The sequence below is a fragment of the Lepidochelys olivacea genome (assembly GCF_965140295.1).
Source record: "Lepidochelys olivacea isolate rLepOli2 genome assembly, chromosome: 8".
Classification (NCBI taxonomy): domain Eukaryota; kingdom Metazoa; phylum Chordata; order Testudines; family Cheloniidae; genus Lepidochelys; species Lepidochelys olivacea.
Genome location: NC_140418.1, coordinates 65,054,295 through 65,079,571, shown reverse-complemented (window position 1 = coordinate 65,079,571; position 25,277 = coordinate 65,054,295). Strand labels below are relative to the sequence as shown.

Sequence of the window (25,277 nt, the reverse complement as noted above, 5' to 3'; positions counted from 1 at the left end):
CCTGGGTGCTGGCAGACGCGGTACTGCATTGCTACACAGCAGCAGCAACCCATTGCCTTGTGGCAGCAGACGGTACAATAAGACTGGTAGCCGTATTCGTCATGTCTGAGGTGCTCCTGGCCGCATCAGTCAGGAGCGCCTGGGCAGACATGGGTGCAGGGATTACATTAGGAGTGACTCGACCAGGTCACTCTCTTTAGTCCTGAAGGCAGTCCTATTGTACCATCTTATGGTGAGCAGGCAGGAAATATGGATGGCTAGCAGTCCTATTGTACCATCTTTTGCCGGGCAGGCAGGAGATGAGGATGGCTAGCAGTCCTATTGTAGCATCTTCTGCCGAGCAGCCAAGAGATGTGGATGGCTTGCAGTCCTTCTGCACCATCTGCTGCCAGCCAAAGATGTAAAAGATAGATGGAGTGGATCAAAACAAGAAATAGACCAGATTTGTTTTGTATTCATTTGCTCCCACCTCCCTCCATGAAGTCCCATCTGAAATACGAGAGGGAGGGATAGCTTATTGGGTTGAGCATTGGCCTGCTAAACCCAGGGTTTTGAGTTCAATCCTTGAGGGGGCCATTCTGTATGACAGTTGTTTTTGTTTCTCCTTGATGTAAAGCCACCTCCTTTGTTGATTTTAATTCCCTGTAAGCCATGTCGTCAGTCGCCCCTCCCTCCGTCAGAGCAACGGCAGACAATCTTTCCGTGTCTTTTTTCTGTGTAGACGCCATACCACAGCAAGCATGGAGCCCGCTCAGATCACTTTGGCAATTAGGAGCACATTAAACACCACAAGCATTATCCAGCAGTATATGCAGCACCAGAACCGGGCAAAGCGAAACTGGGCGAGTAGGCAACGTCAGCACAGTGACGAGAGTGATGAGGACATGGACACAGACTTCTCTCAAAGCACGGGCCCCGGCAATGCGGGCATCGTGGTGCTAATGGGGCAGGTTCATGCGGTGGAACACTGATTCTGGGCCCGGGAAACAAGCACAGACTGGTGGGACTGCATAGTGTTGCAGGTCTGGGACGATTCCCAGTGGCTGCGAAATTTTCGCATACGTAAAGGCACTTTCATGGAACTTTGTGACTTGCTTTCCCCTGCCCTGAAGTGCATGAATACCAAGATGAGAGCAGCCCTCACAGTTGAGAAGCGAGTGGCAATAGCCCTGTGGAAGCTTGCAATGCCAGACAGCTACCAGTCAGTTGGGAAACAATTTGGAGTGGGCAAATCTACTGTGGGGGCTGCTGTGATGCAAGTAGCCCACGCAATCAAAGATCTGCTGATATCAAGGGTAGTGACCCTGGGAAATGTGCAGGTCATAGTGGATGGCTTTGCTGCAATGGGATTCCCTAACTGTGGTGGGACCATAGACGGAACCCATATCCCTATCTTGGCACCGGAGCACCCAGCCGGCGAGTACATAAACCGCAAGGGGTACTTTTCAATAGTGCTGCAAGCTCTGGTGGATCACAAGGGACGTTTCACCAACATCAACGTGGTATGGCCGGGAAAGGTACATGACGCTCGCATCTTCAGGAACTCTGGTCTGTTTCAAAAGCTGCAGGAAGGGACTTTATTCCCAGACCAGAAAATAATCGTTGGGGATGTTGAAATGCCTATGGTTATCCTTGGGGACCCAGCCTACCCCTTAATGCCATGGCTCATGAAGCCGTACATAGGCAGCCTGGACAGTAGTCAAGAGCTATTCAACTACAGGCTGAGCAAGTGCAGAATGGTGGTAGAATGTGCATTTGGACGTTTAAAAGCACGCTGGCGCAGTTTACTGACTCGGTTAGACGTCAGCGAAACCAATATTCCCACTGTTATTACTGCTTGCTGTGCACTCCACAATATCTGTGAGAGTAAGGGGGAGATGTTTATGGCGGGGTGGGAGGTTGAGGCAAATCACCTGCCAGCTGGTTATGCGCAGCCCAACACCAGGGCGGTTAGAAGAGCACAGGAGGGCACGGTGCCCATCAGAGAAGCTTTGAAGACCAGTTTCATGACTGGCCAGGCTACGGTGTGAAAGTTCTGTTTGTTTCTCCTTGATGAAACCACCCGCCCCTTGGTTCACTCTACTTCCCTGTAAGCTAAGCACCCTCCCCTCCTCCCTTCGATCACCACTTGCAGAGGCAATAAAGTCATTGTTGCTTCACATTCATGCATTCTTTATTAATTCATCACACAAATAGGGGGATAACTGCCAAGGTAGCCTGGGAGGGGTGGTGGAGGAGAGAAGCACCAGGAGGGGTGGTGGAGGAGGAAAGGACAAGGACACACAGCACTTTAAAAGTTTAAAACTTTAAAACTTATTGAATGCCAGCCTTTTGTTGCTTGGGCAATCCTCTGGGGTGGAGTTGCTGGGTGGCCAGAGCCCCCCCCACTGTGTTCTTGGGCGTCTCAGTGAGAAGGCTATGGAACTTGGGGAGGAGGGCGGTTGGTTACACAGGGGCTGTAGCGGTCGTCTGTGCTCCTGCTGCCTTTCCTGCAACTCAACCATATGCTGGAGCACATTAGTTTGATCCTCCAGCAGCCTCAGCATTGAATCCTGCCTCCTCTCATCATGCTGCCTCCACCTTTCAGCTTCAGCCCTCTCTTCAGCCCTCCACTTACTCTCTTCAGCCCACCACCTCTCCTCCCGGTCATTTTGTGCTTTCCTGCACTCTGACATTGTCTGCGTCCACACATTCGTCTGTGCTCTGTCAGTGTGGGAGGACAGCATGAGCTCAGAGAAAATTTCATCACGAGTGTGTTTTTTTCACCTTCTAATCTTCACTAGCCTCTGGGAAGGAGAAGATCTTGTGATCCTTGAAACACATGCAGTTGGTGGAGAAAAAAAAAAGGGACAGTGGTATTTAAAAAGACACGTTTAATAGAACAATGGGTAACTCTTTCATGGTAAACCTTGCTGTTAACATTACATACACAGCACATGTGCTTTCGTTCCAAGGTTGCATTTTGCCTCCCCCCACCATGTGGCTAGCCCCTCACCACTCCCCATGGCTAACAGCGGGGAACATTTCTGTTCAGCCACAGGCAAACAGCCCAGCAGGAACGGGCATCTCCGAATGTCCCCTTAAGAAAAGCACCCTATTTCAACCAGGTGACCATGAATGATATCACTCTCCTGAGGATAACACGGAGAGATAAAGAACGGATGTTGTTTGAATGCCAGCAAACATACACTGCAATGCTTTGTTCTACAATGATTCCCGAGTACGTGCTACTGGCCTGGTGTGGTAAGGTGTCCTATCATGGTGGATGGAATAAGGCTGCCCTCCCCAGAAACCTTTTGCAAAGGCTTTGGGAGTACATCCAGGAGAGCCACAAATGCCAGGGCAAATTAATCATTAAACATGCTTGCTTTTAAACCATGTATAGTATTTTAAAAGGTACACTCACCAGAGGTCCCTTCTCCACCTGGCGGGTCCGGGAGGCAGCCTTGGGTGGGTTTGGGGGGTAGTGGCTCCAGGTCCAGGGTGAGAAACTGTTCCTGGCTGTAGGGAAAACTGGTTTCTCCGCTTGCTTGCTGTGAGCTATCTACAACTTCATCATCATCATCTTCCTCATCCCCAAAACCTGCTTCTGTGTTGCCTCCATCTCCATTGAAGGAGTCAAACAACACGGCAGGGGTAGTGGTGGCTGAACCCCCTAAAATGGCATGCAGCTCATCATAGACGTGGCATGTTTGGGGCTCTGACCCAGAGCGGCTGTTTGCCTCTCTGGTTTTCTGGTAGGCTTGCCTCAGCTCCTTAAGTTTCATGCGGCACTGCTTCGGGTCCCTATTATGGCCTCTCTCCTTCATGCCCTGGGAGATTTTCACAAATGTTTTGGCATTTCAAAAATTGGAACGGAGTTCTGATAGCACGGATTCCTCTCCCCACACAGCAATCAGATCCCGTACCTCCCGTTCGGTCCATGCTGGAGCTCTTTTGCGATTCTGGGACTCCATCATGGTCACCTCTGCTGATGAGCTCTGCATGGTCACCTCTGCTGATGAGCTCTGGCCAGTGTGGCAAGCTGCAGGTGACCATGCAAACAGGAAATTGAAATTCAAAAGTTTGCGGGCCTTTTCCTGTCTACCTGGCCAGTGCATCTGAGTTGAGAGTGCTGTCCAGAGCGGTCACAATAGAGCACTCTGGGATAGCTCCCGGAGGCCAATACCCTCTAATTGCATCCACAGTACCTCAAATTCGACCTGGCAAGGCCGATTTAAGCTCTAATCCCCTTGTCGGGGCTGGAGTAAGGAAATCGATTTTAAGAGCCCTTTAAGTCAAAAAAGGGCTTCATCATGTGGACAGGTGCAGGGTTAAATCGATTTAAGGCTGCTAAATTCAACCTCAACTCCTAGTGTAGACCAGGGCTATGAGGCATAATACTGGGAGGAGAACCAGGAAGCCCATTTTCAGGAATTATAAAATGTATGAGACTGATGTGAAATGCTTGTTTAGTAGGGCGATTCATAACAACTGAAAATTACATTAGGGTCCACTCTCCAAATAACAGGACTTACACAAATGGAAGACAAATATTTAGTGAAGTGATCCAGAAGATCTGGAACCTAAAATTACCTCGGACTTCAGCCTACAACAAGAAAATGTACCAGTGGCATAACAAAGAGATCTGAGTTCAAAGCAATGGTGTTGACCAAAGCGGCCATACATGTAATGGGTGATCTGCTGCAGACCTATGAGATTATCTGCGGAAATGGTAACTGTTAAATTATAAACAATATTTATGATGCGCCTGCATAGTCTAGTGGGTAGGTCATTGTATGGGGGGTCAGGAGACCTAGGTTCTATTCTCAGCTCTACCATTGACCTGATGTAACATTTAGCAAGTCATTTTACCTAGCTGTGTCTGTTTCCCTTCTGACTTTTTCAATGCTTTGTCCATTTAAATGGAAGGTTCCTCTGGGCAGGGACCATCTCACTTGGATTTTTGTACAGCGTCTAGCACACTGGTGGACCTAGTCTCAGGTGGAGCCTCTAGGCTCTATCATAGTACAAATAACAATAATTAGAGCTGGCCAAAGAAATCCAAAAGTAGTTTTGTTGAACATTTAGGAATTTCAATCTTGTTTCATTTCAAACTGTTCAAAATGGAATTGTTTCTTGTTTTACGAAAAAAATGTGATTTTGAATAATATATTTGTTTCAAAAATCAATAAAGAAAATATCAAAGTGGTTTTCAACATTGGCTGACCACCATTTTGATAACCTTTTTGATAATGTTTTCAATGGAATCTTTTGCCAAATTAGATCTTCCAGGGTGGATTCAGTTTTTAGAATTTAAACTGGAACATTTCACATCCCACAAAAGCCCAACAGACTTTAGATATGAAGTTCTTGGTTTGGGCCCATGTCTAATATTAATTCAGTATAACAACTATCACAAAAGCCCAATGTGTCACCTCCTCCAGCCTCCATATCTATATCCATTAACCAGTATCCCTGTCAGTTCTGCAGAGATAAAATTGTTTTCACTTTGCAGAGTTCAAAAATGTACCAGTTTGGGGTGGAGGGGAAATTCTTCATTTTTTGAAATTTTATTAAAATGAAAACTTCTGATTTTCAAAAAAGACAGGGAATGGAAATAATATTTCAGCCATTTTTGAAAGGAAAGAGACAAGGAAAAAAAGTAAAGATGAAAAAAGAAAAAAAGGAAAATGAGAGGAATAAAAGGAAAAATACAGAAAGAGAGGGGGGAAGGAAGGAAAAAACAAAATGCTAAAAAGAAACACTGAAAGATGAAAACATTTAGGACAAAAAATAGAATACATATTCTGTTTTCAAATTGACAAAAATTTCAAACCCCCCCCAAAATTTAAAAAATTCAAATATTTTCATGAAAATTTTCTGTTGCATAAAAAGGCTATTTTAAGACTCCCTTCCCCCCCCCCCCCCAAGAAATGTTAAAAATATTTGACTTGCTCTACAGTCAGTTTAACTGCTGAGATGGAAGGACCTACCACAGAAAGACTCTCTCTTCTTCTTCTTTTTTTTTTAAATTAAATAAAGGTAAGTATTATACTCACTTCCAAAATCTGTTGTCATATGTCTCTCAACTTCTTTGATCGTTTTGTTGGTTTCCAAAAAGATTATTTTTGAAGTACAGTTATAAGGGGTGTTGGCTGACAGACCCGTCAGCTCAATACAGTGGTTTGACATTGAAAACTGGTTTCGTTGACTGCTCAAATCTGCATTAAAATATGAAGACTTATTAACATTTTCACAGGACCAAATTCTCTGGTTACCACTTTATGTATTTTCATCTCACTTTGCTAATTTTAAAAAGGCAAGTAAACACACTAGTTACAGCACCTTCAAATTAATGCAGTTGCACCATATCCACTTCATTTTTTAGACTAAGAATGCCATTTTGCTCTTATAGCTTACACACATGCATCCTTACTTCCTCCACATTCTCTCTGAGGCCAAAAAGACGTGTTTGGTGCAATGAATTGTGATCATACATGATTCAAAATACGCAATTATGCACCAACCTCTTCCTCAGTGAACACAGTCTAGACAATTGTGGATAGTATTTTAATTTAATTTTAAATACAGATATTTTCAAATATATCCAGGGAGATTTTTAGCTTTCAATATAAAAAGAATTCATGCCATTCCTTACACACAGTGATGCACAAACCTCAGAAGTCTGGAAGGTTCAATAAGGGTAAAAGCCAAAACGTCTAGATGATTATCTGAGCTCTTTGAGATCAAGCTCATTATTCATGTCCTGTCCCTCTGCTTCTTTCCTCACAACTCAACAAGAGCATGTCTCTTTCTTTAAATTCTTCTGCGCTTAACACTGTTCTTCCCTTTCACCTCCATGTGCAATAAGCTCTTCGTCAGTTTCATAGCCTGCATGATCTCCTTTCCCTGCAGTATTTCAAAGTGGCCCTATCTGTAGAGCAGTTTACAAGGAAAGATCAAAGACCAGGTGAATGATTTCCAGAGGCATTAAGGACCGGTGCCTACCTCCAGCCTGCCTTCTCACTATGCTTAGTAATCCGTGGAGGGGATGGTTGTGGTTGTCTACTTCTTCCCTGTTGAATATCTTGGAGGGCAGGGAGAGGAATAGATTACCTGCGCTATGCCCATTATTACTATTTTGGGAAATGCCTGAGCAGGCCTCTCCATCTCCCTTGTTGCTGTAGTGGATCCCTCTTTCTGCAATATATTGAAGAACTTCTCTCTCTCTATCAGTTGGGCTACCTTCTCCCTATTGTTGCCATGAGGGATTCCCCACAGAATCCCTCTCAGCTGTCAGCAGTGGGCAGCAATCATCCCTCCCCTTACAAATTTTATTCTAAATGTGCATATTGTGAAGGCTCCTTTTATCTTCACTATCACTTTCTTACCAAATGATGAGTGGGAAAAATGTGAGGACAACAACCCTTTGAAAGAGGTGTACCTTCTCAATGCTCTTCATCAAACACACAATTGTATATATGTCATTTAAAAGAAAAGTATCTATCTATGTAAGAATAGATAAGAAACAGGTATGAATCAATATGAGAGACACAAGTTGGGTGAAGTAATATCTTTTACTGGACCAATTTTTGCTGGTGAAAAGGACAAGCTATCAAGCCTCACAGAGCTCTTCCTCGGGTCTGGGCAAGATAACCAGTCTCCAAGCCAGACACAAAGTGGAACAGATTGTTAAGCATAAAGGGTTCACAAATGTTGTAGAAGACCACTTAATATGAACAGAGAAATTAACACATCTGTAGTCGTATGACAATAGAGGGTTAGTAGGCAGCAGGGTGTGTTGCAAATTGTTATATTAGGCCATGCAATTCATGTCTGTATTAAGCCCATGTTTTTTAGTGTCTAGCAGAATTATAAATTAAGTTTCCTAGCTCATCTTTTGAAGGCGTCGTACAGATGTCCTTTGAGGACAAGGACTAAGAGATCAGATATGGAGTGACTGCTTTGTGAAAAGTGTTCGCCCACAGGTGATAGGGTATTTTTGTCTTTTAACATTTCTCTGTGTGAGTTCATTCAAGAGCATAGTGATTGGTTTCACTCACATAGTTGGTGGTGGGTCATCTGATGCACTGGATGAGGTATACACATGTGATAGGCAAGAGTAGGACCTGTGGATCTTGGAAAGGTGTGCTGTTGAAGGTGTTGATCATCATAGCATCTGCTGTTCTAGAAGAGTCTGGTGAGGTGGTGTACCCTGATATGTGGGGACCTTGCTTCTGATGATAAGCTTGGTGAGGTTAGGGAGTTATTTGAAGGCCTGAAGAGGGTGCTGGGAAAGATTTATTTCAGGATGTAGTCCCCATCAAGTATGGGTTGTAATTGTTTGATGAAACTCCATATTGCTTCTAGTGTGGGGTATTAGGTGACAAGTAGAGGTGAGTGGTCAATGGAGGGGTTTTTTTTCCTGTATTGAAGCAGGTTCTCTAGAATATTTGTGTGGTCTGTTTCATGATGAAATCTACTTCTCTGGTGGAGTGTCCTTGTTTAGTGTAGGCGGTTTTAAGTGTGTTAAGGTACGTATCCTGAACTTTCTTTTCAGAGCACATTCTATGGTATCTGAGTGCTTGGCTGTAGATAACATATTTTTTGGTGGTTGATGGCTCTGTGGAGATAAGTGTGGTGATCCATAGGCATTTTTGTATAAACTTGTCTGTAGGGTTCCATTGCTGAAGCTGATCATGGTGTCCAAGAAGTTGATGCTGGTGTGCATGAGTCTGATGCGTGGGTGGTGGTGGTTGTTGATGTTATGGTGGAAATATCAGAGGGAGTTTAGGTTGTCTGTCCAGAGGACGAAAATGTCATGGATGCATATCATTGGTTTCATGATGCATTTTTCTAGAAATTCTTCCTCAAGGTGGCCCATGAAGAGGTTGGCATATTGGGAGCCGTTCTCATACCCATGGTTGTTCCCACAGTTTGGACAAAATTAAATGTGAAGTTGTTATGGGTGACAATGAAATGGATGAGTTTGGTTATGTGTTTGGGGTTGATTTCTGAGCATTGTCCCCATTATCTTGCAGATTTTTGGAGCAGGGAGTGATGCCATCGTGGTGAAGGTGTGACTTTGCACTCCGTACATTTTATGGAAATATGTTTTTAAGTGTGAATATGATGTAACTTGAATATGCTTCATGCAAAAGGTCTCTTGAAAGGTGTCATTAAAAAGCTTAGAATCTACTGAGTGTGTTCATCCTATTTGTATGAATGTATCATTCTTGTATCTGAAGCTAGAAATATGAAGTATTACTCTGAAGTCATATTGTAACTATGCAAAGTGTGGGCCATTAATGGTAGCTTGGAATCTTGATGGCTCCCATTAACTAGGACAATTGGTTGAAAATGTCTCTGTTTACTTGTAAGCCTTCCTGTATATGTGGGTGCCAGCCAGTAAGTAATGAAGTCTCACAGGATATATGAACATGTCACATGATACTGGAATCCATCTTAAAACTGGTGCTTTTCCATTTAGAAGGAAGGGTGGGAACTCAGAGAGAGACAAAGGATTCCTGCCTTGTGACAAAGATATAAAAGGGTGTGGAACAAAACAAAGGGGCTGCCAGTCATGAGAAATTCCCTAGTTGCCACCTGAGCTGGAACTAAGAAGAACTGTACCTGGGAAAGGATTGGGCCCTGACTGGAAAGGCGTCTAGTCTGTGTGTAAGCAGTGTCAGGATGAGCTCCACCCTGACATCTGGTGGTGAGGTGTGGCAAGTTGTGGAAAAGAACTTCAGGGGCCGATCTCATTTGCATAGGCACACCCACCCTGCCTAGAATGAGGCCATAGCTGCCCAAATGGTCACTCTGGCTGCTGTGGGATCCCCAGTGTCTCTGTTATTGGGGCAGGAAGAATAAATTGTTATTACCCTGATTATGGGAACTGTGCTTGGAACTGTACTTGGCCTTTTGTTATGATGGAGGGACTCACCATCAACTAAATAGCACTTGCTAGGCAAGGATCATGGGTTCCAAAAATCTGTGAATTGAGAGAGGTTGGGGACAAGTATTAATACTTGGTAGCATGGGCCCCTTGGTGAGGGCCTTACATGCTAATTGCACTTCCTCCTCTCTCCACTGTGGAATATCAGAGCTAATTTTGATTTCATTAGGAGTAGTTACAGGCTGCTGAGCTCACTTTGGGCTAATGGTGCACCAGCACTGAGGCTCCCCTACTACAAGCTGAATTCACCAAAGAGCTGAACTGACTAAGAACTGAAATCACTGAGCGTTGTGTTAAGCAGCGGGGGAGCCTGAAGATATATTGTGGAGCAGTTTGCGGGACGGCTGGAGTGCCTTGTGGACAGTCTGGTGGAGCAGTTCATAGGACGGCGGGAGCTGCTGGTGGGACGCGGAGCTGAGCGAAGCAGTTCGTGGGGCGGCTGGTGGAGCAGAGCGGAGCGAAGGCCTATGGAGCTGTGGGGCAGTCAGCTTAAGATCATGTAAGGTGCCTTTTACCCCCACCCCCATCTCCACCCAGGTTGGGAGGTAAAGCTCTGCAGATAAACTTTCAAACTCTGGGGCTGCCCTGACCAGGGACAGAGACTTTTGGGTCGTGGGACTTTGGGAGATTTGGGGTTGCTGGACTCAAGAACCAAAGGGAAAGGGCATGCCCCAATTTGCTTGGGGTGGGTTTTTTGCTCATGGGTTGTATTATGAATCCTGTTGGTGGTGGTTCCCCAACATAATGCCACATTGTTTCTCTCTGTTATTAAAAGGCTTTTTGCTACACTCAGACTAGGTGCTTGTGAGAGGGGAAGTATTGCCTCTTAGAGGCACCCAGCGGGGGTGGTATATATTTGTCCCAGGTCACTGGCTGGGGGCTCGAGCCGGTTTGCATTGTGTTATTGGAATGGATCCCCTAGATATTCAACCCGGCCCTTGTTGCTGCCAACTCTGACGGGCAGAAGGGTTACATGTGAAAGAAGCTTATTGGAACATCTCTGAGAGTGAGATTTCCCTGAATTCAGTTTCTTAATGTATTCGGCTTAGACTTGCATTTTTTGTTTTATTTTGCTTGGTAACTTACTTTGTTCTGTCTGTTATACTTGAAACCACTTAAATCCTACTTTTTATACTTAATAAAATCACTTTTGTTTATTAGTAAACCCAGAGTAAGTGATTAATACCTAGGAGAGTGTAACAGGGTTCACGACCCGCCCATCTCCTGGGGCTCACTTGCTGACTCCAATAAGGCTCAGATAGGCTTCAGGCTTGTGCAACACCTGTGTCTTTATTTACATAAGGTTATCCCACCACCAGTGTCTATCTACATACAAGCTTTACAGGATTAGTCACCTCCTTTACAGGCAGAGTCAGCCTTCAGCTAGGAGACCTCCAGTTCCCTCCCTGGCTGCCCCCCATGCCTTCTGGCTCCCTCCCAGCCTTTATAGCCCTTGGCTAGTCAGGCCAGCAGATGCTGGCAATTCTCAGGCCGGCATCAGGCCTTTTCCATCAGCCCCAATCTGTTTCCCCTGATTGGAGCTGACTGGGCAGGGGCTAATAGGTGCTTTTGCACCAGCACCCTGCTGGAGCAAACAGCTGTGCATATCTATCTATCAGTGTTGTAGAGGGTGGACAATTTATGAGTTTACAGAGTAAAACAGATTTATTTGGATCCCTTTGGGAGCTCGGTGTCTGGGTACTGGAGATAGGTGACTTGCTGAGCATTTTTTGGTTGAAGTCTGCAGTTTTGGGGGTATGGACCAGACCTAGGGCTGCATTGCAGCAGACCAGTGTGTCTGGCTCAACAAGGCACGGTTCTGGAGGCCCAAGCTGGCAGTGGGAAACAGGCTCAGAGGAAATTGCAGCACGTCAGGTGAAAGTCCCAAGGGGGTCTCTGTGACCGAACCCGTCACAGAAGGAATTTGGTTTATAGGGAGGAGACATCCATGGTGGCAAGAACGGTGTTCTGAGGGAGGTGGTTAATATTGCAGCGTTTCTGGAGGAAGTCAGTTGTGTCCTGGAGGTAACTGCCCTTTGTGTGCTGAGTGGTTTGAGGATGGCATTTATGAGTCCTGATATTCCTTCTGTAAGAGTGCTGTGGCCAGATATTATGGGTCTGCCTAGATTCCCTTGCTTGTTTATTTTGGGAAATATGTGGAAGCCACTGGGGAGTGTTCCTGAGGCATGAGGTTGTAGAGTTTCTTGGAGTTTTTTGGGAAAGGACTTGTTGATATCCTTAAATTCCTGTGTGAAATGTACAGTGGACTCTTCTTTGAGTTTTTTATAGCAGGTAGTGTCAGAGAGTTGTTGGTTGGCTTGGATATGCTGATCACCTTCCCCAGACCTGAAGAAGAGTTCTGTGAAGCTTGAAAGTTTGTCTATGTCACCAATGCATGTTGGTCCAATAAAAAAAATATTATCTCACCCACCTTGTTCTGCTCATATCCTGGACCCACACGGTTACTACAACAACAATCCAAATATATAAATACAAAGAGAGAAAGAGATAATAGCTTAGCAGTTCTGATAGCAAAAATTTGATCTGCTACATTTTAAAGAAATATAGTACCTAAGTACACTTACACACCACTAACTGCGCTGCTCTTCTAGTTCAAGGCCTATAATGTTTCCATAGAATTATATTATCCATTAATTAGTTCTCTTTATAAACTCTGAACACTGGCATCTGAAAGACAGAACTCTCTCTTGTGGAAATAAAGAGACTGAGACTGCGTGAGGTGGTTGGGTGTGGGAGACTGGGACTGGGTGACCATGGAGACTAGGGCGAGGAATCCAGAGAGGGATAGGAACTGTGAACTGCGGGGGGAGGGGAGGGGTGGAATTCTGGGACTTGGATGGAGATTCTCAAGGGGAAGACTAGGACTAGCTGGGCAAGCAGACTGGGACTGGATTGAGGAGCCCAAGGGATGGAAACTGGGACTGGTTAAGAGAATGGAAAAAGGATGAGGAGTGAAGATGAGGGGTCAGGGAGAGGGAGACAGAACTGGGATAGAAAAGAGAGAATGAGTCTGAAGAGATTAGGTTTGGGGGAAACAGGAGCAGAAGGGTCTGTGATGACTAGAGTGTACTCTCCTCGAGAACTTGGAATGAAACCCAAGATTCCTGACTCTAATCATTCCTCTGCTATTAGCAAATATGTAAAATCACTGACAAAGTGTGTGTCTCATCCCCTTCTAGTGCTGGTCCTCAAAGAGGATGACAACGTGCTACAACTATGAGTTACTATGTTAGCTCAAGCAGCAGAGGTCTGTGTGGTGGATCTAAACCTTTTAGCCCTACTGTTGTGGGGGTCAATATGATTATACTTGATGGAATTTTTGTTTTTTCAGTCTGCTTTTTAAAAAAATTAGGAAATTACTATAAGCTATTTTTAAAATGTCAAGATTTCTAAGTCAAGCACTCATAGGTTAGGAAATATCAGAATTAAGGTTGCCTTTGTGACCCCCTGGTTCATTCACTGCACTGGATGGACCCATGCTCTGGGAATGAAACACAGTTGTGTAGTGAAGGATACTGTTTTCTGAAGCAAGCCTACCTTAATTGTTGCAGAAGTTGGAAGGCATGTAGCAAATGAGAAATGGGATTTGCAGGAATACAGAGGATGGTTGCATGGTTAAGGCAACTGAATGCTCCCTTTGAGAATTGAATTCTATCCCTGCCTCTACCACAGAGTTTGTATAGGGTAGTAGACAAGTCATTTAAATCCAACTTTTTGTAGGTAGTCGCTAATTGTGTGTTGATTTTCTGGATGCTCAGCTTGAGACCAAAGCGCTGAACACTAGCAGCCACAACTGAAGTCAATGGGACCTATACTGTGAGTACATAAGGTGTGATATAATACTAAATACTCTGAAAAAGCAGCTCTTAGGCTTCTCCAATTGGGAACCCAGAATTAGTAGACATTTTTCACCTTAATCTTTTTGGGCCTCAGTTTACCATCTGAAAAATGGGAATAATAATATCACCTATCCTCAGAGAAATATTTCAAAAATATTTCACTAATGTTTGTGAAGCACTCAGACAGAGTCGTGATGAGCACCACAGAAAAGTTCATGAGGAAATTAATAATTCTTTGTTCAGAGCAGGGGTTGGAAAAAATGTGCAGTCAACAAAGTCTGGGGCCACATATTGAATAATAAGGATAAAACAAAATATTGTATAGCTGCTCATTCAATGAGTAGGGAAGGAAATAGACTTCTAGGATGGAGGCTGGTACAACTGATTAAGAAAGCTTTAAACTAGGAATTTGGGGGAGATGGTTGGAAGATGTCCAGGTAATTTCCATGCCGGATTTTAGCATTGAGAGGGAAGAAAACAAAGTAACAAAGGATACAGCCGTGGGCAGGAGAACGGATATAAAGAGGAAGGGCAGTGTGGATACCAGTCTAATAGGTCATACTGGCTGTAGAATGTCCATGCCTAATCGGGTAAAGAATGTGAGAGAGGCCAAACAGCAAAAATTAAGATGCTTGTACCAAATGGAGGAACTAGAGCTACTGGTGCAGGAAGTGAAACCAGATATTATAGGGATAACAGAAAGATGGTGGAATAGTTGTCATGACTGGACTACAGGTATTGAAGGGTATGTGCTGTTTAGGAAAGACAGAAATAAAGGTAAAGGTGGAGGAGTAGCATTGTATATCAATTCTGAGGTAGAATGTAAAGAAATAAGAAGCAATGGAATGGATAAGACAGAGTCCGTCTAGGCAAAAACCACACTAGGGAAGAAAACTACTAGAGCCTCCCCTGGGATAGTGCTTGGGGTGTGCTATGGACCGCCAGGATCTAATTTGGATATGGATAGAGCCCTCTTTAATGTTTTTAATGAAGTAAATACTAATGGAAACTGCGCGATCATGGGAGACTTTAACTTCCCACATATAGACTGGAGGACGAGTGCTAGTAATAATAATAGGGCTCAGATTTTCCTAGATGCGATAGCTGATGGATTCCTTCATCAAGTAGTTGCTGAACCGGCTAGAGGGGATGCCATTTTAGATTTGGTTTTCGTGAGGATCTCATAGGAGAAATGGTTGCAGGGGACAATCTTGGTTCAAGTGATCATGAGCTAATTAAGTTCAAACTGAATGGAAGGATAAACAAAAATAAATCTGCGACTAGGGTTTTTGATTTCAAAAGAGCTGACTTTCAAAAATTAAGGAAATTAGTTAGGGTAGTGGATTAGACTGAAAAATTTATGGATCTAAAGGCAGAGGAGGCCTGGGATTACTTCAAGTCAAAGCTGCAGAAGCTATCAGAAGCCTGCATCCCAAGAAAGGGGAAAAAATTCATAGGCAGGAGTTGTCGACCAAGCTGAATGAGCAAGCATCTCAGAGCGGTGATTAAGAAAAAGCAGAAAGCATACAGGGAGTGGAAGATGGGAGGGATCAGCAAGGAAAGCTACTATATTGAGCTCAGAACATGTAGGGATAAAGTGAGAAAGGCTAACAGTCAAGTAGAGTTGAACCTTGCAAAGGGAATTAAAACCAATAGTAAAAGGTTCTATAGCCATATAAATAAGAAGAAAACAAAGAAAGAAGAAGTGGGATCGCTAAACACTGAGGATGGAGTGGAGGTTAAGGATAATCTAGGCATGGCCCAATATCTAAACAAATACTTTGCCTCAGTCTTTAATAAGGCTCATAAGGATCTTAGAGATAATGGTAGCATGACAAATGGGAATGAGGATATGGAGGTAGATATTACCATATCTGAGGTAGAAGCGAAACTCAAACAGCTTAATGGGACTAAATCAGGGGGCCCAGATAATCTTCATCCAAGAATATTAAAGGAATTGGCACCCGAAATTGCAAGCCCATTAGCAAGAATTTTTAATGAATCTGTAAACTCAGGGGTTGTACCATATGATTGGAGAATTGCTAACATAGTTCCTATTTTTAAGGAAGGGAAAAAAGGTGATCCGGGTATCTACAGGCCTGTTAGTTTGACATCTGTAGTATGCAAGGTCTTGGAAAATTTTTGAAGGAGAAAGTAGTTAAGGACATTGAGGTCAATGGTAAATGGGACAAAATACAACATGGTTTTACAAAAGGTAAATTGTGCCAAACCAACCTGATCTCCTTCTTTGAGAAAATAACAGATTTTTTAGACAAAGGAAACGCAGTGGATCTAATTTACCTAGATTTCAGTAAGGCGTTTGATACCGTGCCACATGGGGAATGATTAGTTAAATTGGAAAAGATGGGGATCAATATGAAAATGGAAAGGTGGATAAGGAATTGGTTAAAAGGGAGACTACAGTGGGTAATACTGAAAGGTGAACTGTCAGGCTGGAGGGAGGTTACCAGTGAAGTCCCTCAGGGATCAGTTTTCGGATCAATCTTATTTAATCTTTTTATTACTGACCTTGGCACAAAAAGTGGGAGTATGCTAACAAAGTTTGTAGATGATACAAAGCTGGGAGGTATTGCCAATTTAGAGAAGGACCGGGATATCATACAGGAGGATCTGAATGACCTTGTAAACTGGAGTATTAGTAATAGGATGAAATTTAATAGTGAGAAGTGTAAGGTCATGCATTTAGGGATTAATAACAAGAATTTTAGTTATAAGCTGGGGACGCATTAATTAGAAGTAATAGAGGAGGAGAAGGACCTTGGAGTATTGGTTAGCCACAGGATGACTATGAGCCGCCAATATGATATGGCCGTGAAAAAAGCTAATGTGGTCTTGGGATGATCAGGCAAGGTATTTCCAGTAGAGATAAGGAGGTGTTAGTACCATTATACAAGGCATTGGTGAGACCTCACCTGGAATACTGCATGCAGTTCTGGTCTCCCATGTTTAAGAAGGATGAATTCAAACTGGAACAGGTACAGAGAAGGGCTACAAGGATGATCTGAGGAATGGAAAACCTGTCTTATGAAAGGAGACTCAAGAAGCTTGGCTTGTTTAGCCTAACCAAAAGAAGGTTGAGAGGAGATATGATTGCTCTCTATAAATATATCAGAGGGATAAATACCGGAGAGGGAGAGGAATTATTTAAGCTCAGTACCAATGTGGACACAAGAACAAATGGATATAAACTGGCCATCGGGAAGTTTAGACTTGAAATTAGATGAAGGTTTCTAACCATCAGAGGAATGAAGTTCTGGAATAGCCTTCCAAGGGAAGCAGTGGGGGCAAAAGACCTATCTGGCTTCAAGATTAAACTTGATAAGTTTATGGAGGAGATGGTATGATGGGATAACATGATTTTGGCAATTAATTGATCTTTAACTATTCATGGTAAATAGGCCCGATGGGGTGGGATCTGAGTTACTACAGAGAATTCTTTCCTGGGTATTTGGCTGGTGAATCTTGCCCATATGCTCAGGGTTCAGCTGATCGCCATATTTGGGGTCGGGAAGGAATTTTCCTCCAAGGCAGATTGGAAGAGGCCCTGTGGGTTTTTTGCCTTCCTCTGTAGCATGGGGCACGGGTCACTTGCTGGAGGATTCTCTGCACCTTGAAGTCTTTAAACCATGATTTGAGGACTTCAATAGTTCAGACATAGGTGAGAGGTTTATTGCAGGAGTGGGTAGGTGAGATTCTGTGGCCTGCATTGTGCAGGAGGTCAGACTAGATGATCATTATGGTCCCTTCAGACCTTAATATCTATGAGTCTATCTTGGTTCTTTTTTGAACCCTGTTATAGTCTTGGCCTTTACAACATCCTCTGGCAAGGAGTTCCACAGGTTGACTGTGCGTTGTGTGAAGAAATATTTCCTTTTGTTTGTTTTAAACCTGCTGCCTATTAATTTCATTTGGTGGCCCCTAGTTCTTGTGTTATGAGAAGGAGTAAATAACACTTCCTTATTTACTTTCTCCACACCAGTCATGATTTTCATAGAATCATAGAACTGGAAGGGACCTCGAGAGGTCATCTAGTCCAGTCCCCTGCACTCAAGGCAGGACTAAGTATTATCTAGACCATCCCTGAAAGGTGTTTGTCCAACCTGCTCTTAAAAATCCCCAACGATGGAGATTCTACAACCTCCCTAGGCAATTAATTCCAACGCTTAACCACTCTGACAGTTAAGAAATTTTTCCTAATGTCCAACCTAAACCGCCTTTGCTGCAATTAAAGCCCATTGCTTCTTGTGCTATCCTCAGAGGATAGGAAGAACAATTTTTCTCCCTCCTCCTTGTAACAACCTTTTATGTACTTGAAAACTGTTATCATGTCCCCTCTCAGTCTTCTCTTCTCCAGACTAAACAAACCCATTTTTTTTCAATCTTCCCTCATAGGTCATGTTTTCTAGACCTTTAATCATTTTTGTTGCTCTTCTCTGGACTTTCTCCAATTTTTCCACATCTTTCCTGAAATGTAGCACCCAGAACTGGACACAGTACTCCAGTTGAGGCCTCATCAGTGTGAAGTAGAGCAGAAGAATTACTTCTCGTGTCTTGCTTACAATACTCCTGCTAATACATTCCAGAATGATGTTTGCTTTTTTTACAACAGCATTACACTGTTGACTCATATTTAGCTTATGATCCACTATGACCCCCAGATCCCTATCCACAGTACTCCTTCCTAGGCAGTCATTTCCCATTTTATAGACCTCTATCATACCGCCTCTTAGTCATCTTTTTTCCAAGTTGAAAAGTCCAAGTCTTATTAATCTCTTCTCATGTGGAAGCTGTTCCAGATTCCTAATCAGTTTTGTTGCGCTTTTCTGTACCTTTTCCAATTCCAATACATCTTTTTTGAGATGAGCTGACCACGTCTGCACAGAGTATTCAAGATGTGGGTGAACCATGGCTTTATATAGAGGCAATATGATATTTTCTGTCTTATTATCTATCCTTTTCTTAATGATTCCCAACATTCTATTAGGAATATTTTTCTTACGTTATATACAATATATGCCTATCTCCCTTGTTTCAGAGGGGTAGTCTGATGAAAGTGGGTTTTAGCCCACGAAAGTTTATACCCAAATAAATTTGTGTGTGTCTGAGGTGCCACAAGGACTCCTCCCTTGTGTCTCTCTCGCTATCAGGGATTTCATGATATCTTAGCATATTTATTCACTCACTGAAGGTAAAAATTATGCTCTATTGTTCAACATTCCTTTAAATCAGGAAGATCAGCTTAAAGTATATGCCATGAGGCAAAGAAACATGCAATTAAAACCATGGTTTAAAAAGGTAATAAATAGTACCTACTTTCAGAACAGGCATAGAAGTAGGTCAAATTACATTTAGGCGGGTCGTTTCTAGTCCACCTTAAACTCAAAGAGCTGTCATTTATTACTTCAATCGTAAAGTTGTATCTTTTTTCGTCTGTAATGATGAAGACATAATGCAACATATTCAGATTTTATTTTAACATGCTTTTGAAGGTATTTATTCTCAGTATTCCTGTATAACATTATGTTTGATTATTAATACAAATGTGTTTGTGGAGCGGGGGAACCACAAGTTTGTATTAAGGTGAGTAAAATCATGTGTAACAAGGCATTATGGTGAGTTACTAAAAAAAGTTTGGCAACTCAGCTTTAAACATCTGATAACCAGTGGAATTCTCTGTGCAAATTGTGACCCAGTTTTCATAGCTGCACAAGGCAGTATGGGAGCATATATGGTGACTGCTCTCTCCCTCTTCCTCACAAACAATTTAATTATGATTTTGCTGAATAAACCCGTATATCATGAATAAAAACTGTACTTACCAGGTGGGACATGAATTGGATATGAATGGGTAGAACCATTAACTTCTATTTCAATGTCATATGTTTGACATTCCTGAAGTCCTTCGATAGTGTCATTTTTTATAGTACAATTAGTACAATTAGTACATTTAAGAGTGAATGAAGTTATATTTTTGTTGCATTTCCAAACTTTCACTTTTGCACTGATGTGGTTCTCAGTGTAGCTGTAACGCACAACTTCAAGAGTAATGTTGTCTAAAAGAAGACAAAAAAATTTTAAACGCCACACTTAAAAAAACAATTTTTCATTCTTACACTTGAATTTTAATTTTGGTACTGGTCACCTCCTCACTTTATGATATAGGTAGCATAAATTATAATAAATAAAATCATTTCAACTCATTGTTTTATGGTATTTATATAACTGATTTGGAAACACCAATGAAGGATTCATTTGTCCAAACTCCAGCACACTCCATTCTTTAAAGATCTCAGAAAAAATGATATGAGGAAGTATATGAAACTTAGGCCTGGTCTGCACTCGGAATTTACATTGGTAAAGCTACCTCTCTCAGGGGTGTGAAAAATCCACACCCCTGAGAGACATAACTATACCAACCTAACCCCTGGTGTAAACAGCACTAGGTTGACTGAAGAATTCTTCCATTGACCTAGTTATCGCCTCTTGGGGAGGTAGATTACCTTCGCCAACAAGAGAACCCCTCCCATCAGTGTAGGTAGTGTCTACACAGAAGTGTTACAGCAGCACAGCTGCAGAAGGGCAGCTGTGCTGCTTTAGCATTTTAAGTGTAGACATGCCTGTAGAAATGTCCTTTTACCTCCCCCATCAGGGTATAGACATGTTATCAAAAATGGTTTGTGACGAGGCCTCCACCCCACACAAGACAAAGCAGGTTAAGTTAGGCCAATCAACCTGATAGGAGGAAAGCTGGAGGAAAGCCAGGGACTAATAATGGTGAATTGATGATGAAGCCTAACTGGGCAAGGGCAGACTGAGCTTGTATAAAGCCAGCAAGCTAAGAACAGAGTGGGGTTGCAATCACTCTCTGGAAGAAAGGAGGTTTGTTTGGGCTACAGAGCTTGGCAAGAAGTCAGAGAGGGGAAGTAGTTTACAGTTAGTCTCCAGGAGGAGGGAGTTTGGACCGGTAAACCTAAGGGTGCAGAAGATAGAGAAGGGAAATACAAAGCAGTCCAGGGAAATAGCAACATGGTCAGGGAGCAAGCAGACCATAGCTGCTAGACATAGGTTCCCTGGGCTCGACCACAGATTAGTACATGGCCCTGGGTTTCCCTACCAGATGCTGGGAAAGTGGCACAGGACTAGCCTTGGACCAGAAGATTGTCTGGAATGGCATGCAGATAGGTAATCTAATGGCACTTTGATACCCCAAAAGGAGAGGACTATGCAGTGATCTGGTCAGAGCACTGAGTCACGAAGATGAAGTTCTGCGAGTCTTGGAAAGTGAGGGGGGATGCAGTGTGAACAATTGTCAGAAGGGGGGGCATCAGACCTGAATGGAGCTAATCCCCATATGTGGCCACCAAGAGCCAGCACAATGGTGAGTGTACCCAGTTACATGCTCTTTTTAAGTGGGCTAGATTGTCCCTTTCTGTGGAAAAATCCACAGGACGGAGTAAATATTGTAGAAAATGCACAAATTGCTTGGGGAGATGCCATTCCCCATCAGAACAGATTGTGGGTCCAGCTCTCTAACCCCACGGATTCTGGGGGATCCATAGGAAATCAGGGTGATTTGCACTAAGGCCCTGCACCCCAGTACTGTCCTCTGGAATTGTAGTTCCAGTGGAACCACCCTACTTGGACTTCTGCAGCCAGCAACTTGCCCCAGCCTCACCCATGTAGGGAGATCTCTAGTGGAGCCAGGGAGCGTATAAAAAGTAAATAAGCTGGGCACTGCATTACATTTCTACCCTGAGTTCCATGGGACAGGTGGGAGACAATGAGCCTCCTCCCATCCTATCTAGTCTCAGATTGTCCGCTTGTATTGACACAAAGTTTTCCACATGGTCTGGGGGGAAATGGGCATGTTAACATGGAGGGCCCTGATGCTCTTTCTTATGTGGGTGGGGAGATCTGTGCATAGAAAGACTCCTCTTTCTTTTTTGATTGGGGGAGGGGGCACAATCTGTCCATCCGTTACAATACCAACTAATATGTGTATTGATATTATACATTACAAAGTGACTAGCTAACAAATAGGTGTGAATAAATTCTACTCGGCCATCCATCGTGACTGTACAAGATATACCAGAATCATTACACACACAGGCTAGACAGGAGTCTAAGAGTAGATAAAAAGCAACAGAGTGATGGTTGAGTTGGAAGCTGGCACACGTATTGGTTAGGGTATATCAGGACATTGTGTGAACTGGGAGGTAGCATGGTAATGTAACAAGACTGAGAGGTATCCAAAGGATGGTGTATTGGAGACAGAAAAAGGTGTCTCTGGAGAGGCAGAGTGGTGACAGCACACTTGTCTCCCTACAAAAAGTGAACACCCTACACTACTGTAGCCATTTTTGCAGCATTTACAAGCAGACAAGTTCAGCTCTCTTCAGAGACATAGTTTCTCCATAGTACAAGGATCCTAGGATGGGGAGTAAATGCTCTTTGGGGCTCCAAGAAACAAATGAAGCACCCTCTCTGGTCAATTTAATTGACAGTTTTAATATGATAATTTAAAAGAAATAAATAGCAATTAATACTTGAAGATATTTTCTGATGGCTAAAAATCATGTAACCCGTAAAACACTCCATATATTATACATGGACTGTTGTGGTCCCCTGGGCCCTCAGAACAAAATATAAAATCCACTTCTTCAATATAGACTTCTCTCAGTAACATCACCAAAATCACATATTTAAAAAAATGTGGTCTCTTCAGACTGGGGAAGTAGAGAGTCATGTAGAGATCAACTTAAGTTTATTTTATGAATTTTGTGAGGCATTCAGAGACCATGATGAAGGACATTGTATAAAAATCTAAATAGATATGAGATGAACAGATCATGGCTGTCATACAACTCTTTACCGTGGTTGTAATGATTTTATCCCATCTACCCAGGTAAGGGGAAGCCCTGTTATAACATAATCTGGAAACTATTGTATTACTGCACAATTCCCTGGCTGAGCATGCTGTCCGGTCTCCAATTCACCTTCCACTCCAGCATGCTCTGCCTATGGGCTGGGGAAGACAGATAAGACTAGTTTTATCAGTTATTCTCTAAAGCCTGTTTTCTTCTTTTGTCTCTCACAGGTTATAAAATTAGATTATTAAAGAGTGAATCTTAGAGAGCACCTTAGTACTGAACAAACCAGACATTTTTCTCCCAGAGGCAGACAATATGCTGTAGCACTGGAGAGCTCTGTTACTACTTCACCAGATGAGTGCATAGTGGGTTGTCTGAGCAGCTTGAGAATTGGGCAAAAGCAGTCCAAAAAATTCTGAAGACCTGCAGACTACCCCTCCAAAACAGTAAAAAAGACCATAAAACAAAATAAAATGCTTAAGTACCTGCTGATTGGTTTGTTTGGGCATTTAGTTGATCACAGTGAGGTGGGAGGGTGTTATTTCTGATTTTAAAAGTTGCACTTCACCTTTATTAAACATAACTTACCACACTTTATAGGAGAAGTCGTTACTGCAGTCGTATCTGTAAGAACAGGGGGAAAATAAGACGACAACATTCCATTAATAATTTTTGGGATGGATGGTTAATGTGTTTGTACTTATATCACCAAACATTTATTTCAAAATAATGTTTAGCCTTTACGTGTTAAAATAGTTGTACTTTGATTAACTCATATTTCTGTCTTCAACCTTAAAGTATAGTTAGTGTGCATTTCATTATTTCCCTTTGTATGGTTGATTGCAAATTAGACTGCTCATTATACATGTTTCACAACTGTAGTTCTACACAAGCAAGTTGCATTATTTTTCATATAGGTATGGTATGCAAATCTACATGGGGAGCTACATCAGTCTCCTTTATAGCCAGAATAAGGGGTCAGTAAGTATCTTGATTGGAATGGCCCTTTTGCAAGGTTTCAGTGATGCAGGTGTCATTTGCAAGAAGGCCATGTCACTTTGGGAATTGCCATGATGATGGTGAAGTGTCTCAGTTTTGACTGTCGTTAAACAAAAAGAATCAAACCATTGTGACTTAATTACCCTAAGCATGTAAGAAGTGCAAGGTTGGGCTTCACCATTGTTTTTTACCAAGAAAAAGCAAGTAATATTTTCTGTTCATGATTGTCAGGAAATAAACATAATTTAATCATTAAATTAACAGTAATAAGCTTCCTAAGAGACTTTAGTTTCATGCAGTTTCTTCAGTTGTATCTGTGATAAAAAATATTTGTTAAGGTTTCAAAGATAAAGTTACTTCAGTGGCTAACACAGTTCTCATGCATGATCTGTTACGATTGCTATTACTGTGTGCAAGTTTGTCACCATTTTTTGGAGGTGAAGCAGTTGTCATGGAATGTGAGGTGTCTGAGGAAGACTCAGGCATGTTTGCTGTAGTGCTGGTTGGAGTAAGGCTCGTGGATGGTGAAATGTGCAAGGATGTCATATGGGAATAATCTGCAAGGAAATAAACAGAACAAATTAATGTCAGAAAGTCAGTCCATTGTGCGGTCTTATCATAAATGGTACCTGTGCTTTCTTTTTATTATCCTATCCTAAAATGGAGCTGCAACTGAGGTTGTGTTAGTATTTGCATTTAAAAAAACAAAACAGGAGTCTCTTAGTATAATTTAAAATAATATTAAACTTCTACAGGTTAAATACTCCTAAAATATATTGGGCTGAATATACTCACAGTCACTACTCAGACAAACCCCTTATGAAGTGAATGGCAGTTTTGCCTGAATGAAGATTTCAGGATTTAGCCCACTATTCAAACTAGGGAAGACCACAATTCTCATTCTTATTTCTTACCACAGGGCTCAATTCTGCTAACACTTACTACCAAGCATAGTGCTTATTGCTATTGAGACACCTCAGGGTAGTAATCACTAGTCTCCATAGTAGATGTTTGCAAGATCAGATTCATAAGTACCTAGATACTATGCACAACATAATTTTATTTTCTTAATTAGAAACAATTATTACTTATTTATTCAGTTTTATATTGAGCCCACTCCTGAAGTTCTTACTTCGGCAAAACTGTCACTGACTGCAGTAGGAGTTTTGCCAGAGTAATGACTGCAAGATCAAACTATCAGATGTTATACTCTGGAGATAAAATGCAGAAGCTCCTTGAAGTCTGGCACCAATTGTGCAGCTTAGAAACACTTTCTCAGTTTGTTGAGCAATTAATGTAATAAGAATTAACCTAACTGCCAAACTATACTATTTTCCTTCCAGCAACTGTACTATTGACAGCCTGGGGCATCTAAGGGAATACAGCAAACCTGGTGGTTCATGCATGATGGTAGCAGGAGTGAGTGAAGTAAGGGCAGCAGTGCTGCTGTGTGGCTGATTGGTGGATCCCATGGAAGAGTCTGAGTATGCATGAGTGAGATTTGCGCTGCTTGTTGAAATGACACCTGTAGTAAAGTAGTACAATAGTTTGTTATTGCTTCCTAAAATAACATACACAGACAAGGAC

At 42.5% G+C, this 25,277-nt stretch overlaps 1 protein-coding gene across 1 annotated transcript in view; it reads right to left on the bottom strand.

The window, feature by feature from the left end:
• Window positions 1–25,277, bottom strand: part of PTPRC (protein tyrosine phosphatase receptor type C) — a 122,058-nt gene that overhangs the window by 49,287 nt on the left and 47,494 nt on the right. Inside the window, exons 5-9 of the mRNA XM_084636343.1 lie at window positions 24,116–24,247; window positions 23,280–23,315; window positions 19,641–19,874; window positions 19,135–19,251; window positions 6,042–6,203 (exon numbers count right to left, since the gene is read on the bottom strand). Coding sequence (XP_084492469.1) covers window positions 6,042–6,203; window positions 19,135–19,251; window positions 19,641–19,874; window positions 23,280–23,315; window positions 24,116–24,247 — 681 coding nt within the window. The remainder of the gene's footprint in view (window positions 1–6,041; window positions 6,204–19,134; window positions 19,252–19,640; window positions 19,875–23,279; window positions 23,316–24,115; window positions 24,248–25,277) is intronic.